We start from the raw sequence: 21,089 nt of genomic DNA, 5'->3' as shown, positions 1-21,089 counted from the left end.
TGTCAAGAACCTTGACTTTGATCGAATTTGGGAATAACAATAATATTTGCTTAAGAGATCTTTTAAGGTAAGTTTCAAGGCTGTTTTTCTGTTGCTTAGCAGACCTAATGACATCTAACATGCAGGAAAGATTGGTAGTGATTCAGTAAAAGTAATGGTCTTTTCTCTGAGTCATTGAAGAAACACTTCCTTAGCCTAACTGGGAACATTGAGATAGATGCCTTGGGGTGTATTGTCTTCAGGATAAATGTGATTTTTTTTTTTATCTTTTATTGATTTTATTTTTTTAATGCATGATAGCAGTGGAATGCATTACAATTCTTATTACACATATATACCACAATTTTTCATATCTCTGTATATAAAGTATGTTGACACCCAGTTCAAGTCTTTTTTTTTTTTTTGGTAGTGGGGATTGAACCCAGGGACACTCGACCTCTGAACCACATCCCAGTCCTATTTTGTATTTTATTTAGAAAGATGGTCTCACTGAGTTGCTTAGCACCTCACAGTTGCTGAGGCTGGCTTTGAACTCGGGATTCTCCTGTCTCAGCCTCCCAAGCTGCTGGGATCACAGGAATGCACCACTGTGCCTAGCTGATTATTGTCTTAATAATGTGTTATTTGATAAAGCTTGGCTCAACAATGAAAGTTGTTTGTTTTAAAGTACAAAACTTTAGGTTGCTGGGTTGGTTTTTTGTTTTTTTTTTTTTGTTTTTTTTTTTTGAGTAGTAATTTATGCCAGTGTACTTTTGCACTGTGACTTTTAAAGATTGAAATATCAAATATTATATATGCATTCTTTTATTTTAGTCATACATTCTGTCTTTTCACTAGTGTTTGCTAGATGTGTGATTCTCAAAATTTAGGATGCTTTAGAATCACTTGGAGGGTTTATGAAACACGAATTTGTAGGTTCTCCCTCTAGTTTCTGACTCAGTAGGCCTGGTGTAGGGTCCAAGAACTTAAATTTCTAATAAGTTTCTAGGTAATGCTGGTGCTGTGGGTTCAGGAACCATACTTCCTGAAACTCTGACTAGGCTCTGAGAAGTCCTAAAGTAAACGCCTCATAAATCAAAGTGACTAGTCTTTTAGGTAATTACCTGTGTCACAGTTGTAGTGAACATTGCCATTAGTCTTTTTAATTACAGGTGGTTCTTCTGCTCAGCTATGTAATAATAAATAAAAATGTTTATAGTTTATAGTTTATAAAAATTTTCTGCTGCAGTGATTCATTTGTTCATCCTCAGGGGCCACATAAGATGGGTATTGCTACTACTATTCCTATTTTATAGGTAGAATTCAAATGAAGAAACTCGCTGGAATCAAGACCTAAAAATTGAGTCTCTACAGTGATATTTTTAATGTAGCATTTATCTAATAAAAACAATGGTCTATTACCTTGAATAGAACTTTTTCACTAGGTAGCAGTTTCTCTAGAGAAATGTGCTATATTATCACTCAAAAATATCTTCTTCACTAGCGTGAAAGTTTGCATTTTCAAATACTTACCCTGGTGCAATGGTTTTTAACTTTGATGCACATTGGAAACACCATGACTACTTTAAATGTTTTTTTTTTAAAGATTCGATACTTGGGCTCTGCCTCTCAAAGCTTTATTTAATTGGTTAGGGTGTAGCCAGAACCTCAGATTTTAAAAAGATCCCTATGTAATTCTAATGTGCAGCCAAAGTTGAAAAGTATTGCCTTTAAGATGAATTGGAAGTTTTGTCTCAAAAAATTAACATTCAGATGCAAATACCTCTCATAGCATTACTAACACCCATCTCTTATTAATTGGCTATTAGTTGAATGTAGAGGTTAATGAGATTTAGTAATGAATATCTGAAGTAGGAAAATAAAGATTGGAATTAAAGAAGAGAATGAACATGGTAGAATGCCAATTAACTTCATGGTTGTATTTATTATGTCCACTGGCCTTGGACATGCCTGTACAAAGTATTTTTGTAGTTCAGTTTATTTGCATGCTTTCTTCTTTACCTGATGGATCACTTATATGCATCTAATTAATGTTTTTTAAATTGACTAAAATTGTGCTGAACAATTTTTTCAAAGATCTTTATTTTAATTCAAAATTTCTTTGATACTTAGGGATCTAAAATGGATTCAGGTTAAGCATTCCTAATATGAAAATACAAGAATATACAAAAAGTTTTAGATTTTGGATTTTTGAATTAGAAATGATTGACTGGTCAAGTCTATACAAATATTCTGAAATCTGAAAAACTCTGAAATCTGAAACACCTCTGCTTCCAAGCATTTCAGATAAGCAATATTCAACCTGTAAATGGCTATACCCTCAGCCAACTTTTATTTAGACTCACAAGTCAGAATATAAGAGATATGGTCCTTGTTTTAACATGTTATTTGTGAAAACTGATGAACACTTTTTTTGTGTGTCTTATAAACAGAGAAGGCCTTCTACTTAGGAAATTGCTGCTGCTTTAGGGAATGAATCTTGCAGAATGCAGCAATATTCATATTCATAACTTTTACCCTGGTCTTTCTGGATATATTCTAATTTCCCACTGTTCAAACTATGCCATTTCTACCTTCACAAAATCCCTAAGCTGTTTGCTGATTTCACACAACCCTTATGTTTTTAAAGTAAAACTTTTCAAAGCCAATCACTAAAGACTTAAGGCTGTAGCATTGTATTGAACTTTGCATCTGTTTTATAACAAAAAAAAAAAAAACTTTAAGTATATTTAATTTGTACTGAAAAGAACAGTCATGAATACATACATTTTATATTTGTTACAGTTTTTAATTTATACTCTAAATATATAGTCTTTGTCTTTTCATTGATCCTACTGGCAAGCCTGATGCTTTGTCCAAATTGAATTTTTTTTTTTTTTTAGGATTTCCTTTCTTCCTCTTTATGTAAAAGAAAAAAAAAAGTATGCCAAAAACTCAATTTGATTAGATTTCTTATTAAATCAAGGTATTTCTCTGTTAAACATTGTTTTGCAGCACAGAGGGGAAAAGATAAGTTAAAACTATGCTTATACTGAAGAGGAGGAGGGGAAAAAGAGACTGGTTTATATTTTACATATACTATTTGGTAACTGGGTGTTTCTGATCAGTTGTCATTGACTATTTAAAATGCTATCATTACTTTTTCTTTTCTGCTTATGTGGTCTGTTTAATTTTTCTTATATGTTCGATATTCCTTTTTTTAAAATTATTTTCCCTGGATGTAATTTTAAGCCTGATCTCTCTCTCTCTCTCTCTCTCTCTCTCTCTCTCTCTCTCTCTCTCTGTGTGTGTATATGTGTGTGTGTGTGTGTGTGTGTGTGTGTAAGAAAGAGAAAATGAATAGTATATTAGCATAGAAGTCATGCTATATATTTCTTCTTTCTAGCTAGGACAAATTCTTTTTATCTTAATTTATGTATCTTTACCTGATTCATCTGGAATTATACACATATTGGAGCTGCTTTCTACTCTTTGAGATTTTTAAGATGTCTTTTAAGTGGTTTCCAACTAGTATCTTGGATTTTTCTGATTTAGTATCATGTTTTCCTAAAGGCACCAAGGTGCCCAGGGTCACTGCTGTAGACTTACAAATGATACAGAATATTGTCTTTTTTCAAGGGAAACACAGTGACACTGGTGATATGTAACACAAATTATTATAACAAAGTCATTTGTACCTAACAATTTAATAATAAAAACTCTTTAGACAAGCCAAGCATGGTGGTGCACACCTGTAATTCCAGTACTTGGGAGGCTAAGGCAGGAAGATGGAAAGTTCAAAGTCAGCCTCAGAAGTTCAGTGAGGCCCTAAGCAAGAACCTGTCTCAAAATTTAAAAAATTAAAAGGGTTGTGGATGCGGCTCAGTGTTTAAGTATCCCTGGTTTCAATCCCTGTACAGAAAACAACAACAACAAAAAAAACCACAAACAAACAAAAACCTCTTTAGACATTTTTTTTCCTACCTAGGAAGTGCTATAAAAAGATCATTGAGATACTGAAGGTGCCATGTATCAAAAAAGTTAGAGAAGTGCTGATTTAGTGTAAAATTAAGATTGCAAAAATAGATACTGAATTTTATTTTATGAAAGGAAAAATGATGTATATAAGCTCACTATTAAGGGCCTAGTGATACTCATAAATTAAAAATGGAGATTCTTTGTATGTCCAGAAAAGGAACTAGAGTCTCAAATAATTTGTAAATTTCTCTTTCATATCTGTAGCAAGTATTCCTTCTGAATATGTTTCCTTCCTTTGCCTCTGTTAAGCATAAGATTGTTGAGTGATTAAACAAAACAGGAAGGAGGTAAAGATACAGGCATATTTAAAAGAGCTTGTGATAGCATTCTTCTTTGTGACTGACAAGTTTATATAATAATCTACACCATTCCATGTATAATAACATAATTTTAAAATTATTTTAATGAATTGACATGCAGATTGCACTGATCTCTTTAAAATGTTAGACATTTCTACATTGTTTCTATTACTGTATGTTCATGATAAATTTTATTTTCAAGAATGGTACAATATAAGCCTAATGTGCACTTAAAAATATAGTAAGTGTATCCTAAAATAATAATTTCTAAGTTGTTTTTAAAAGTATTAGTAAATATAACAAAAAAATAATTATTAGACCAAATATAAGATCATCTTTAAGCTAGTACTAATACCTGACAAAAGGAAACAGCTTTCAATGTACCAGATAAGACAGAGGCAAATGCTTTATATTTTCACAAATGTTCTTTTAATTTGTTTTTTTAATTCTAAAATGTCTGCCTGACACATTTAACATCACTAAGAAGACAATTTATGTTATTGGTGAATAACAGAATGTGCTTCAACCAAGTAAGGGTTTTGACACTTCATTTTTATAGACACAACAACAAAAATAATGACTAACACTTGTATGGCAGCTTAAAAGATACTTATGCTGTAACTTTCCCAGAAAGTCAAAGCACAGGAGTCCCAGACTAGAGCAGACAGAGGAAAACAAAATCCAACTGTTTTTTTCAAGATTCAAAGTAGTCTTAATTAAAATTAAATGTGAAAGACATAAAAAGACTGAATCTTATAACTAAATCTGCTTATCTTTGCTTAGACATTATTATCTGAAAATTTCTTTCAGAGTTAAATAAAGATTACCGATGGAAACTTTAGTTTAAATAGTTAAAAACATTTTACTCATTGCCATTTATTTTTCTTTGAAGAAACATAGCTAACATAATTAGTTCTTAAGAAAAATTCCCTATGAAAGGTATTTTGAGTGTGAGGTTGTACAATATAATAATGTTGTTTGAAACTATAGGGGTTCTTTAACTTTTATTCCTGCAAATATCAGACATGAAACAGATCATTGTGATGTTTTTAGTAATACAGACTCCCTGAAAAAAAGTGACTTGAGTTTAGAAAGAATAAAGGTTTACATTCAGTTTTGTTTATTAGTCCCTAATTTTCTCCTTGCTCTTCAAAAAATAAGATATTTAGAAGATTAGAAGGTGTCTATCACTGCACTGACCATGGCATCACCCTATTCGCTCTCTCCCACCATCCTCTTCTTTTAGGTCATTTTCAATGTTGAGAAGGAAGAATATCCTTTAACATACAAGTTCAGTTGTATCAGACCTCTTAGCAGGCACAAATGTACATCAAAGCTCTTGAAATCCTTGGTTTAGTAGCCACCAACTTCACCTGACTTCTATAAAGTCTTGTATAACATGATCCTTGAGGAAGAAGAGCAACTCCTTTATGCAAACTCATGCTAGTGGCTGATTCATACATCTGGAAGTTAATGTATTTGTTCATTCATTTGTCCATAATAATTTTTGTATTCATCTTTTTCGTTAAGCATATGACTTCTCCTATACAAACTACTTTTTAAAAAATTCTTTGAGTTCTCCTATGTATTTTCAATACACCTTAAGCTATCTAACCTCTTGTTAAAAATGTTACATATAAAAGTTTAGTTTGATGATCTTTATACTTTTTATAGCTTAAGTCTGCATATTGGCTTGGATTTTCTCTAACCTTAAGATTTATAGTTGAAGGGAAGTAATCTCTGTAAACCCAAAACATTTTCCCTAGTGCTGATTTTCTTCCTTTTTTTTATCATTTCTATTGCTTTAGCAATTTTGTTCTTTCATAACATGAACAGCAGAGTTTGGGTAAATATTCACTTACTGAAAAACTTGGGTAATGCTGAAACCACAGTCTAAGTACATTTTCTATTAAGGATCAGTGTGACACAGGTCATGTTTTACTTCACAAAAATTCTGTCCAAAATACCATTTTTTTTTAATTTTTTATTGTTGGCTGTTCAAAACATTACATAGTTCTTGATATATCATATTTCACACTTTGATTCAAGTGGGTTATGAGCTCCCATTTTTACCCCATATACAGATTGCAGAATCACATCAGTTACACATCCATTGATTTACATATTGTCATACTAGTGTCTGTTGTGTTCTGCTGCCTTTCCTATCCTCTACTACCCCCCCTCCCCTCCCCTCCCCTCCCCTCTTCTCTCTCTGCCCCCTCTACTGACATTCATTTGTCCCCCTTGTATTATTTTTCCCTTTCCCCTCACTTCCTCTTGTATGTACTTTTGTATAACTCTGAGGGTCTCCTTCCATTTCCATGCAATTGCCCTTCTCTCTCCCTTTCCCTCCCACCTCTCATCCCTGTTTAATGTTAATCTTCTTCTCATGCTCTTCGACCCTACTCTGTTCTTAGTTACTCTCCTTATATCAAAGAAGACATTTGGCATTTGTTTTTTAGGGATTGGCTAGCTTCACTTAGCATAATCTGCTCTAATGCCATCCATTTCCCTGTAAATTCTATGATCCAAAATACCATTTTTAACTATCATGACATTATCCATCTTTACAAGATACAATATATAAAATTTTGGAAAAAAAAATAAAGTTTTCCATAATGGTAAGTATTATCACCCCAATTTTGACAGAACCTTGTAGTATAATTATATTCTTTTTTCAATTGAAGAAAATAAAGATTTTAGTTTAAAATGTATTTAGTGACAAATATGTCATAGTATATGAAAGAAGCTTGGGACTTGTATTCTCAACATCATTTCTCTAAGATTTTAAATAAATATCAGAAAAGATGAAGTCATTCTAAAGATTATGAAGATTACTTTTTAGTACTATGGATTAATATATTAGGAAAAGTGCCTTTCAAAAGTCCCTGTTTCTAGTTAGTATTCTGCCTCTTGACATATCTCTTTTAACATGTCAAAAGAACTAGTATCAACTCAGGCTCTGAAATAAGTCTATAAAACCAAATGGAAAATAACAAACACCTGCTTTCTACATTTGTTGTTCTATAGAGTATAGAGGAAAAGCAGACATAGAGGGAGAAAGAGGTGGAGAAAACAATGGTGAAATATTGAAATGTGGAGGAAGAGAAGAAACAACTTTATAGAATTTTGGCTTTGAAGAAACATTAGAAATCATCTGATTTGATTATCTCATTTTACTAAGGGTAATGAAAGTTTGCCTTAGGTTTAATGCTTAGAACTCATAAAGAAGTAACTAAACATGGCAGAAGTTGGAGTGAAAAGTAAAAAAAAACAAACAAAAAAAAAAAACCACACACACAACAAGAAAAAGTGAAAGGGAATGCCATCATAGTCATTTAGCCATGAAAAGTGTTCTTAAAACTAACAATGATAGATAAAAAGAAATGAGACAATTTAACAAAATTGGAGGGCTGTAAAATTAAAAATATCAGGCCTGAAAATTCAATACTTTATTGGATAAAATATCTTCCATTATGTGATATAATTATAATGGTTCTTGCCTTATCCCACCCCATTTTAATGTAATCTCATTGAGGTCAAAATTGTCTTACTTTTTTTCCTACTTTTATGGTAATGAAAATGATTCTTAGACATAGTAGGAACTCAAATAGATTGTTAGGCACTTTTCATGAAAGTGATTACTGTTAATATCTAATGGGTAGTAGGAATCTCCATCTTACTATCACTAAATACAGTTTCTCTAGAAAAATGCAGTATTTTTAGAGCTGTGTTTTCCTTTTGATCACCCTGTTTCCTCAGGATATCTACTTTTACTTGGGACAAAAGGGAAGACACAGAAAGAGAAGGGAAGTCTTTGAAAGATAAAAACTAGCAAAAGGCTCTTCAAAAGAAGGAAGCCATATGGATGGAGTTGATTGGTACGCTGGATGCCAGCTGTTACATCTAAGGCAGATGGGCTTTGCTCTGCCCTACAAGTGCTTGTGTCTGGCCAACAATCACATGGCACAACAGCCAGATTCCAACAGCGAAAGCAGAGCAGGGAGACTTTTTTTTTTCCTGGCACTTGTCACTCTTTGGATGCTATCTTCACTGAAGATTTAGATTAAATTGATACTGCTGGCCATATGCTCTGTATACTGTGGTTATCTGGTGTTTTCTTCGTTGCTAGCTACTTTGGATGCTGTGGTTAAGCAAATTATTGCCTTAACCACCGGCCACATTTTTAGTATGAGCTCTTTCTTTTTGACTTTTTTTCTCCCTCTTCATTCTCAGAAAACTATTTCTTGGGCAGATGAAATGTGCTATGCTGCTAGGTTCAATGATCTAGAGGTTGGTTAATCCATCAATCCCAAGGATACATTAATCCTCTCTTTCTTTTCATTATTGACTTGCTCATATGTGGTTTTAGAGTGCCTATTTATCAAACATATTGTCTAAGTCTGAAGTGTTGGGTCTCATGAGTAGCTCTGAAAAGACCTAGAAGGTCTTTCTCCTGCCCTTAACTACTTCCACCCTGTCCTTCTTGGACATATCATCCTTTAAAGTTAAATTTTCTTTTTTTTTTTAATTTTTTATTGTTGGTTGTTCAAAACATTACATAGTTCTTGATATATCATATTTCACACTTTGATTCAAGTGGGTTATGAACTCCCATTTTTACCCCATATACAGATTGCATAATCACATCAGTTACACATCCATTGATTTACATATTGCCTTACTAGTGTCTGTTGTGTTCTGCTGCCTTTCCTATCCTCTACTATCCCCCTCCCCTCTTCTCTCTCTACCCCCTCTACTGTCATTCATTTCTCCCCCTTGTATTATTTTTCCCTTTCCCCTCACTTCCTCTTGTATGTACTTTTGTATAACCCTGAGGGTCTCCTTCCATTTCCATGCAATTTCCCTTCTCTCTCCCTTTCCCTCCCACCTCATATCCCTGTTTAATGTTAATCTTCTTCTCATGCTCTTCGTCCCTACTCTGTTCTTAGTTACTCTCCTTATATCAAAGAAGACATTTGGCATTTGTTTTTTAGGGATTGGCTAGCTTCACTTAGCATAATCTGCTCTAATGCCATCCATTTCCCTGCAAATTCTATGATTTTGTCATTTTTTAATGCAGAGTAATACTCCATTGTGTATAAATGCCACATTTTTTTTTATCCATTCGTCTATTGAAGGGCATCTAGGTTGGTTCCAAAGTCTTGCTATTGTGAATTGAGCTGCTATGAACATCGATGTAGCAGTGTCCCTGTAGCATGCTCTTTTTAGGTCTTTAGGGAATAGACCAAGAAGGGGAATATCTGGGTCAAATGGTGGCTCCATTCCCAGCTTTCCAAGAAATCTCCATACTGCTTTCCAAATTGGCTGCACCAATTTGCAGTCCCACCAGCAATGTACAAGTGTACCCTTTTCCCCACATCCTCGCCAGCACTTGTTGTTGTTTGACTTCATAATGGCTGCCAATCTTACTGGAGTGAGATGGTATCTTAGGGTGGTTTTGATTTGCATTTCTCTGACTGCTAGAGATGGTGAGCATTTTTTCATGTACTTGTTGATTGATTGTATGTCCTCCTCTGAGAAGTGTCTGTTCAGGTCCTTGGCCCATTTGTTGATTGGGTTGTTTGTTCTCTTATTGTCTAATTTTTTGAGTTCTTTGTATACTCTGGATATTAGGGCTCTATCTGAAGTGTGAGGAGTAAAGATTTGTTCCCAGGATGTAGGCTCTCTATTTACCTCTCTTATTGTTTCTTTTGCTGAGAAAAAACTTTTTAGTTTGAGTAAGTCCCATTTGTTGATTCTAGTTATTAACTTTTGTGCTATGGGTGTCCTATTGAGGAATTTGGAGCCTGACCCCACAGTATGTAGATCGTAGCCAACTTTTTCTTCTATCAGACGGCGTGTCTCTGATTTGATATCAAGCTCCTTGATCCATTTTGAATTAACTTTTGTGCATGGCGAGAGAAAGGGATTCAGTTTCATTTTGTTGCATATGGATTTCCAGTTTTCCCAGCACCATTTGTTGAAGATGCTGTCCTTCCTCCATTGCATGCTTTTAGCCCATTTACCAAATATAAGATAGTTGTAGTTTTGTGGATCGGTTTCTGTGTCCTCTATTCTGTACCATTGGTCCACCCGCCTATTTTGGTACCAGTACCATGCTGTTTTTGTTACTATTGCTCTGTAGTATAGTTTGAAGTCTGGTATCGCTATACCGCCTGATTCACACTTCCTGCTTAGCATTGTTTTTGCTATTCTGGGTCTTTTATTTTTCCATATGAATTTCATGATTGCTTTCTCTATTTCTACAAGAAATGCCATTGGGATTTTGATTGGCATTGCATTAAACCTATAGAGAACTTTTGGTAATATCGCCATTTTGATGATGTTAGTTCTGCCTATCCGTCAACAGGGTATATTTTTCCATCTTCTAAGATCTTCTTCTATTTCTCTCTTTAGGGTTCTGTAGTTTTCATACCTCAATATTGTAAAAGCAATCTATGCTAAGCCTCAGGCTAGCATCATTCTGAATGGAGAAAAATTGAAGGCATTCCCTCTAAAATCTGGAACAAGACAGGGATGCCCTCTCTCTCCACTTCTGTTCAACATAGTTCTCGAAACACTGGCCAGAGCAATTAGACAGACGAAAGAAATTAAAGGCATAAAAATAGGAAAAGAAGAACTTAAATTATCACTATTTGCAGATGATATGATTCTATACCTAGCAGACCCAAAAGGGTCTACAAAGAAATTATTAGAGCTAATAAATGAATTCAGCACAGTGGCAGGATATAAAATCAACATGCATAAATCAAAGGCATTCCTGTATATCAGCGACAAATCCTCTGAAATGGAAATGAGGACAACCACTCCATTCACAATATCTTCAAAAAAAAATAAAATACTTGGGAATCAACCTAACAAAAGAGGTGAAAGACTTATACAATAAAGTTAAATTTTCAAGTGCTAATTTCTCCAATTTTTCTATGTTTAAAGTGGTGAACTGCTCTGAAAAAAACAGTATATTGCTGAATATTGTGTTACAAATGAGCCTATAAAATTATTTAACTCTCTGAAAAAAAGAGAAGGTGGGACCACATGAGAACCTTGGGCAGTTCATAAGGGGAGTGGAGAAGAACTGGGAAGGAGGCAAGAAGTCAAGAAGAACCATATATGGTCTCTGAGTCTTCATTTAGGATCCACCCTGGGACTACAAAGTTCTCTTACCTGAACCACCCTTCACCATTCCCTAGAGTAAGAATATTAAATTGAAGATGCCATCCAGGGTTCAGTGTCATTTCCTGTATTATATGCTGTTTGAAAATGCCATTTAAAGCCATTTCTCGATGTGTAGCTTGAGCAGTGATTCAAGCTGGATCCGCCCATTGTACAAGAGAACGTTTGGTGGGTAAATAGACCTTAATTTTTAACTATTATCAGAAAATTAAATATAGGATCTGAAAAGTTTAAACTAAATACAAAAAGTAAGTGTTACATTTCTTTACTTTTTTCTCAGTGCTAAGGATTGAACCACGTGTTTTGCACATGCTAGGCAGGCACTCTGCCACTGACCTACATCCCTGGCCCTAGAGTTACATTTCTTTGTTAAGAACCACTATACCATCATATTTTGTTCTTTAATATCAAAAATTCAAAAGATAAACAGACTAAAAGGCTTTAAATTTTAGAGTATTTAAAATAAAGTTTGTACTTAACTTTTATAATATGAAATCATTGATTTTTAAGCATGGAAGAAGGATTGCATTTATAAAAAAAAGATATACAATTTTCATGCCTGCAAAATTAGGTGTTTAAAAATATAATTAGTGCAGCTTTAAATCTGGCCAATTAAATTCTGCAGAACATCTGCCTATCTCCAGGGGACAGGCACTTGAATTGTTTTTGATTAGATATACATTGACTGCCCATGTGGATATTTAATTTTATATGTATATTATATATATAAATAAAATACATATTATATATATATGTGTGTATCTATATATATATATATATATATATATATATACATACATACATACATACACACATACACACACACATTTTTTTTGTTGTTATAAGCTATAAATCTTTAGATTTGAAAGCATAGTGGTTTTGTGTAACTGGATGTAATTATTCCCAATAGGGTTTAAAATCAACTTAGCAATATTTTATAGACTACTTTAAAAGAAGCTATGTTCAAGAGATTTGATCATATAAAAAGATTCTAAAATGTATTTCTCTTGTTGACTTAGAGTATTTCCAGTTGATCTTTATTTTCTACTTCCTGGAGTTAAAAGCTGCCTTTGCTTTAATTTAAAGGTGTGTGTTTTTAAAAATCCATCCATTTAGTGCATTGGTTTATAGAGTTATCCTGTTGCTACTGACTCAAAATCAAAGCAGGAAAAAAAAAAAAAGTCTGTAAACCTACCAAGTGCAGGGGTAAAAGTTGGAAGGAAATTTGTATACTGTTAGAGGAAAATAGCATAGTGTCATAGGAAGGTTTGGAATAGGCTACTAGAATAGGCAGTTGTTGAGTGTGAAATACCACACTGTCTACTATAACATTTTAGAAGAAAATTAGTAAAAGATGAATGCAAGAAAAAATGCAGGCTCATAAAATAGCAACTTTAGCTGTCTTCAAGGACTTTCATTTTCACTTCATAAAAAAATATCAATCTGAAATTATGAAGCTAAAATGAACCCAGAAAACCTGTAATTCCTGGTTTTTAAGATGACTGGAAGGCCTGGTCAAAATTAAGTCAATTTGTATTCTTTGTTCAATATCTCATAAGAAGCAGAGTGCCTTATATTTAGTACCTATTACCTACTTAATGAATGAATGAAATGGGTGAGTGAATGAATGAAGGAACTGCCAACCACATTTAGTTGGCAGTTTTAGTTTGTGTAAGTATGTAATTTTTAAACAAATCATTCAGCAAAATAACCCAAAAGGATAAAGTTCTAGAATAAAGATGTGGGATATATAGATATATCAGTAATTTTTATTTTGTTTCTTATGGTTTTGTATATTTTCCTTTTTTTTTTCTTTTTAGGTACCAGGGATTGAACTCAGGGGCACTTAACTACTGAACCATATCTCCAGCCATTTGTATTTTATTTAGAGACAGATTCTCACTGAGTTGCTTAGGGCCTTGCTAAGTTGCTGAGTTGCTAAGGCTTGGAACTTGCGATCCTCTTGTCTCAACCTCCTGAGCTGCTAGGATTACAAGCGTGTGCCACCGTGCCTGGCTATTTTCCAAATTTTTAACAATAAATGTTATAGAGGAAAATTTCTTCAAGATACATAAGTGCCTAGAATTTTTTAAAAATGAAATCTTAATATAAATCTCTGCTAATTATCTCTACTAACATTTCATCTGTGATTCAAATTGAAGTAGCACTACTTTCACCTTAAAGGCTACTTGTGAACAAATGTTATTGTAGGAAAAACATTTCTAAGGTTATATATTTTAAAAGTAAAATTTTATTTTAACCTGTAGAAACTGACTGAACATTTCTGCCACTGAAACAAAGCAACATCAGTTCCATTTTGTAGAGCTGAAAATGTTTTATCGTTTTTTTGAGAAAAAAACCAAGATACTGTACTGGTGCCAGCATTCTTGTTTCAAATATAGTCACATTTGAATGAAAAATAAATAAATAATCATGCTAACCTATAAAAGCACTGTTCTGCTTTTCCTGACAGAAGCAAAACATTGAACCAGAATGAATGGATAGTCAGCCATTGTTGCAGTTGGTAGCTGAGTCCCTTGACTCACAGTTGAAATATCTGTTTAGGTGGACCACATGGTCTTAGTTATCTGCCCACTGGAATGACACAATGGGAAGGTAATCTGATGAATATCATGGGACATCTGTGAACAGATCATAGCTATGCTTGATATAAATCATTCTTCCCTCAAAAATCTAAAGTTTAATAGTTAAAAATTTTAAATTGTTGTCATTGCATAAATGGAGTCATCTGGCCTATTACAGGGGTTAGGAGGGAATGAATACAATACATACTTTCAGATATTTTGCCAGTAAATTGTTTGACTAATTGTTAGATCTCTAAATTTAAGAAAGCCTAAAAACATGTTGCTTAAGGTGATCAATAAGAGTCTTGCATCTCTGCAAGCAATAAAAAAATACCTTCTTTCACTACTCACCAGTGTCATGTAGGATATAAGATCTAAGTCTTATAAGCTTAGAAGACTTGTTCCTGTGTCAATCTTTAAATACAAAGGGCTGAGTTAAAGATGTGCATATGTCACAACTGAAGTACTCCTGCCCATTGGATTTTTATGACTCTTAAGAAGGATCTTGGAGAAAGCATTTGGTGCCCAGGTTTTTAGGTTAAACTTTCCTTCACTGAATGACCCTATTCTCACATGGATTTCCCTAATTTGTGATCATACTTTGTTTTTAAGGCGCTACTATTTTAAAATGACTGAAAACAAAAGGAAAAACAAATGAAGTATTGGGTAAGGCATGACGCTGTGGCTTGCTGGTTACTGTTAATGCTGCTCTTAGACACTTTCTGAGTAATTTAGATTACCTGTTTGGAGGGAAGGGTTTGGTGATTGGAGGGACGGTTTAGTTTGTATTCTCATTTCCACTTGCAGGAGTAACCTATTGCCCCTGTATGATCTGAAACATGATACATGGTCTTGTAGTTTGACTTGTTTCTCTTTGATATTTTGACATACCTATCTTGGATTTTTTTGATTGATTGACACTAAAGAAAGTATACCTAAAGCTTATTGACCAGGGGTGTTTACAAATAAGAGTATGTGTTGTGTGTGTCTTTGTGTTTTATGAAATGTGAACAAGTTGTGATGGATATCTTTGCCAATAAATAATAAACACATATTTAAAATTTTACAAACTTATAATGAGGATATTTTTAGTTGTGGTAAACAGATCACTCAAGACTAATTTTTTATGAACAAGATAAGTATTTTGAAAATTAACATTTGAATGAGTTATGTATGTATTTCTTTGACATATAATCAACGGGTCCAACTCTTTAGAGCAAACAGACTAATTGGTTACAGTCTAAAAGGTCCACTGCAATCTTTAAATTCTGTACTTCCTGGGCTTTTAGAGTGATACGTATGTAAATGTAAAAATAAAAATGAAATGTGTGGATGTGATGTATGCCTAACAAAGATTAAACTGGTGGGATTTTTCCTATAAAATATCAAAAAGTAAATTGATCCCTATTGTTTTTTAAAAAAATATACAATTATTGATTTTCATTGAAATGTATATAAATACATTTTATCTGAGGATAATTTGGGAAATTTAAGGGATTTTTTTTTTTTTTTTTTTTTTAAGGAAAGCACGAAGAAGAACATACAGATGGAAATACTAATTGCTTTAAGTTACCAGTAGTTTCTTTTCTGGATTTGAAAACAGTTATATTTCTAAATATGAGAACAATGATTTTGCCTAAAATTTCAGTATAATGACCAGGACTTCTCTCCTTTTTAGAGAAGCAGTCAAGTGTTTCTGGAACAGATAAGACAGCAGCGATCCAGTGAGGTTGATCCCCCAAGGAAGAAAGCTATGCATACTCACCTTTTTGGAAGGTGAACTGCTCCTCAATTAATGATGTCCTCCTTTCCTCAAGGTGTCCAAAGACAGGAGGTGGTCTGTAAAAGGCTGGATGACAACTCCATTGTCCAGAATAATTACTGTGATCCTGACAGTAAGCCACCTGAAAATCAAAGAGCCTGCAACACTGAGCCCTGCCCACCTGAGTAAGTAAGAGAAAGAAGTAAGAACTGGTTCTTCGGGTACAAAGAGAAAAACATCATGAATTCATATTTGGAAAATTACTGACATGAAAAAATAAATGAGGCTGAGAAAAAGGGAGGAAACAACAAAGAGGGTGATATTTTGATATCCTTTTCCCTAAGCAAAGATTCCTATTTATTCATAGACTTCGATTATTAATTCTTTGAAAGCAGAAATTTCAATGAATTTGGTCCTGACACAGTGCTGGAATTGATCATATTATATCAATTCTAAGGTACATCTTTTCACATTTTAAGAACTATGAAATCAGGATTCATTTTGTTACTGATGGCATCTTACAGCAGTATTTGGGATTTTCCCCCTTTCTTAAAGTTACATAAAATATTGGCGACTTAAATTTAACAGCAACAAAATGATTTCTTTCCACTCCTTTTTTCTAGATATTTATCCTTTTAAAATGGTTTAAAAATACTCTGGAATGGAATATCAATGCTTTAACTTACTGACCCAGTTTTAAGTTCCATTGTTGCAAACCATCCTGTCTTCTGAATGCTGGATCCAGGCACAGAGGCTTCCTTCAGTCTCTTTCTGTTCATCAATGTAGCAGTTACAATTCACTGTAAAGAGAAGCACAGGAAAGAGCTATTCTTTTTAATGATGGCTCTAAAATGAGATTTGCTGTCAGTAAGCTACACTTTATAATCTGTAAAACAGAAAGGTTTCTTGATTAAGCAAAAGGCAATAATTATGTGGAAAAAGACAAGGATGCTGATTTGATCATGATGATACTGATTTTTTTTTTTTAGGGATTTTACCAGACTGCCAACTGCAAGAAAAAAAACATGTGAATGGCATTTTATTCTTGTTTGAATAATCAAGACTAACCATTAACCCCTTGGTTAGCTAAGTGTCCTAAAAAGAAATTGATAAGGAAAAAGAGTAAACAGGACATATATGTCCTAAACTGTAAAGAAAAGCTTCAAAACGAAGTTAATCTCCTTTTCCAAAAATGACCACAGTGGAATCACAAAAACTTGGGGCTTACAATGGATAAAAATCCAGGTTCCTAAGATGGATAAAGAAAGGTGCATTTCTTCATATTTATTCCAAAACAGTGATGCCTTATGAACACATTATCCAAAGCCAGTGCCTGCCTGCACATTTGATCTTAATTTTTCACTTCTAGTCTGTTGAAAAGGCTTAGGATAGTAACTATCAAGTAAGTAGTGCAAAGTATCTAGAATGATAGAAAATTTTTATTTTAAGATTTTATACTTTATGTCTATTGTTTTCAAAAAGTGATCACTATGTAACTAATTCTTTAAAACTAAGTCATAGAAAAATATGGAAATGTGACCTATTATATGTATCATGAAATCAAGTTATTTATTTTTAATTTTGTTCTTTTCTCTGCCAGTTTTTTTTATAAATTCATCTCAAGATAAATTGAAAAAATTATATACATCAAAGTGGTGCTCAAAATCCATGGGCTAATTTTGTCCCCTTCTAGGTTTCTAATAACTACAGCATGTTTTCATGTAATTTTGAGTCTTAATCCTTCAAGTTAATTCCCTGACCCTCAGGATTTTAAGTATCATGTTTGGAATTTAATCAGCCATTTAAAGCATTTGAATGTTACTGGTTACACTTGCTTTATCTTGGCCTAGACTTTTTATTTGTTTGAAATTATGTACTCAAATGTTCACTGTCCTTGGAGAGTTCAATCAGTGGTCATTCCATCTCACATATTATGGATCTGAGTATTGCATTTGAGGATTTTCTTTAATGGTTTAAGTATAATTGACACAATAACATGTGATTACAATTTGATTTCCTATCTTCTTTCCTTTTGTAGTTCTGAAATGAAGTTACTTAAGTTTGAAGTAAGTAATGGATGGAATTCAAAAGAGAAAAATAAAGGAATATGCGAAGCATAGACAAATTTAGTTTCAGAGTTTTCTTTTTTGGAAAGACCTCAAGGAACCTATTTTAAATATTGTTTGCTATTAGTCCAATTTTTTCTTAATTTCTTTTTAATGTTTTTTATTTTTTTGAATTTGGATTATGGAAGAGGAAATATTAATTTTTCAGGATGTTTGTCATATATATTAAGATTCCCATCAGATACTAGCACTATAGGGATAAAAATCTTAGAAAGACTACTATGATTCAATAAGATTTTTAGTTAGTGTGAAGAAAGGAGATAGATTTTTTGTTTTCGGGTGATTATGTGATAGGCAAATAAAAAGAAAATAGGGGCTGGGTTATGGCTCAGTGGTAGAGTGCTTGCCTGGCATGTGTGAGGCACTGGGTTCTATCTTTAGCACCACATAAAAATAAATAAATAAAATAAAGGTATTGTGTCCATCTACAACTAAAAAATATTTTTAAAAAAGAAAATAAAAACATTTATAATAGCACTATTAATAATTTGATGTATTTGCAATATATTATATATACATATTATATAATATGTATTATATATATATGCTTTGTAGTCAGTTTTCTACATATTTTGAAAATTAAATATCTTTGACAGCACATAGTAGATCATCATAGCTGTCTTACAGCTTTTGATTTCCTGTGCTACCACAGCACTAACCATTTTTGTCACTAAAACTTAATTTTCCTTAATTATGCCCTTATGCTTAATAAATAGGAATAGAATTTCTGAAACAAATGGAAACAAATTTTAGTCTTTGAAACATATTGTCAAATTGCTCTCCAGAAAGATTTTATGAATGTATACTCCTACTAGCAAGATATAAGAATGCCATTTCCCTGAACTGAAAACACTTGGGTATTATAATTTTTAAACAGTTTTGGTTATTTTATGGGGGGAGAAGTGTTGATATCTAATTACTATTTTATATTAAATTTCTTGGATTGCTGATGAGGCCAAATATCTTTATTTTTAGAAGTCTTTTTTTGTGTGTGTGGTGCTGGGGATTGAACCCAGGGCCTTGTGCATGTGAGGCAGGCATTATACCAACTGAGCTATATCCCCAGCTCTGAACTCTTAATATATAAAGAATATTAACTTCTGGGGCTGGGATCGTGGCTCAGTGGTAGAGCACTTACCTGACATGTGTGAGGCACTGGGTTCGATTCTCAGTATTACATATAAACAAATGAATAAAATAAAGGTCTATAAACAACTAAAAAAAATTTAAAAGAAAAGAATATTAACTCTTTTACTTGTGTTCCAAATGTTTTTTCCTAAAACGTTCATATTCTTTATGATGTTTTGATTTATGTTTACTTATAAAATTCAATATATGATTTAGGAAAGCTATGGGAAATTGAACTCAGGGGCACTCAACCACTGAGCCACATCCCCAGCCCTATTTTGTATCTTTTTTAGAGACAGGGTCTCACTGAGTTGTTTAGTGCCTCAGCTAAGTTGCTGAGGCTGACTTTGAACTCTCAGTCCTCCTGGGTCAGCCTCCCAAGCCACTGGGATTTCAGGCATATGCCACTGCACCTGGCTAAAATTTCTATTTCTTTCATTGGTATAATGTTTAGTAATGTCTTATTCACTCTAAAATTGGCCCATTATATTTTCAAAGTTTCTTTTCTTATTTTAATGTGAAGTATAATCTATCTGATGTCTATTTGCCTAATTTGAAGAAAGAATCTGTACTTTCAAATATTATTTCTTCTCATAGCATTAGTTTAAAACTCCAAGTTGTGTTTTTTTCTTAGAAAGTATCTTTTTAAATAATGAAATATTTGAAAATGTCTTAAATGTGTTTATTTAGCATTATATTCTCCAGCTCCATCCATTTACCTGATAATGCCATGATTTTATTATCTTTTAATGCTGAGTGATTTTCCACTGTGTATATATATCAAAGTTTCCCTATCCATTCATCTACTAAAGGGCATCTGGGTTGGTTCTACAATTTAGCTATTGTGAATTGTGCTGCTGTAAACATTGGGGCTGTGTCCCTGTAGTATGCTGTTTTTAAGATTTGGGTATAAATCGAGGAGTAGGATAGCTTGGTCAAATAGTGGTTCCATTCCAAGTTTTCCAAGGAATCTCCATACTGCTTTCCATATTGGCTGCACCAATTTGCAGTTCCACCAGCAATGTATGAGTGTGCCTTTTTCCCCACATCCTCACCAACACTTATTGTTATTTGCATTCTTGATAGCTGCCATTCTGACTGGAGTGAAATGAAATCTTAGAGTAGTTTTGATTTGCATTTTTCTAATTGCTAAAGATGTTGAACATTTTTTTCATACATTTTTTTGATTGATTGTATATTCTCTTCTGAGAAGTGTCTGTTCAGATCCTTGGCCCATTTATCGATTGGGTAATTTGGTTGTTTTGTTTCTGTTTTTTGTTTTTTGTTTTTGTTTTGTGGTTTGTTTTTTTTTTTTTTTTTTTTTTTGGTGCTTAGCTTTGTGAGTTCTTTATGTATCCTAGAGATGAGTGCTCTATCTGATGTGCAAGTGGTAAAAATTTGCTGCCAAGCTGTAGGCTCTCTATTCACCTCACTGATTATTTCTTTTGCTGAGAAGAAGCTTTTTAGTTTGAATCCATCCCATTTATAGATTCTTGGTTTTAATTCTTGTGCTATAGGAGTCTTATTAAGAAAGTTGGAGAATATAATATTAAGTGAAGCAAGCCAATCCCAAAAAACCAAAGGCTGAATGTTTTCTTTGATATGAGGATGCTGACTCATAATGGCGCTGGTGGCGGCAGGGTGTAACATGGGAGGGATGGAGGAACTTTAGATAGGGCAAAGGCGGGAGAGGGGAAGGGAGGGGGCAAAGGGGTGGGAATGATGGTGGAATGAGTTAGACATCATTACCTTAAGTACATGTATGAAGACATGAATGGTGTGAAAAAACTTTGTATACAATCAGTGACTTGAAAAATTGTGCTCTATATGTGTAATATGAAATGAATTGCATTCTGCCATCATGTATCACAAATTAGAATAAATAAATAATTTAATTTTTAAAAGTATTTACTATACTTACAAATGTCTATTTATATTGAAACCATTTGTAAGTACAGTATAGAAAAATAGAGGA

General features: G+C 33.3%; 1 protein-coding gene across 1 annotated transcript in view; it reads left to right on the top strand.

The window, feature by feature from the left end:
* Adamts6 (ADAM metallopeptidase with thrombospondin type 1 motif 6) overlaps nt 1-21,089 on the top strand; it is a 297,708-nt gene that overhangs the window by 245,149 nt on the left and 31,470 nt on the right. The window contains exon 20 of the mRNA XM_046456198.2: nt 15,916-16,045. Coding sequence (XP_046312154.1) covers nt 15,916-16,045 — 130 coding nt within the window. The remainder of the gene's footprint in view (nt 1-15,915; nt 16,046-21,089) is intronic.

The sequence above is a fragment of the Marmota monax genome, unplaced genomic scaffold (genome assembly GCF_021218885.2).
Source record: "Marmota monax isolate L192 unplaced genomic scaffold, Marmota_monax_Labrador192_F-V1.1 WCK01_AAM20220418_F8-fsc00130, whole genome shotgun sequence".
Classification (NCBI taxonomy): domain Eukaryota; kingdom Metazoa; phylum Chordata; class Mammalia; order Rodentia; family Sciuridae; genus Marmota; species Marmota monax.
Note: the sequence above shows the minus strand (reverse complement) of the source record. Positions and strands in the feature narration are given on the sequence as shown.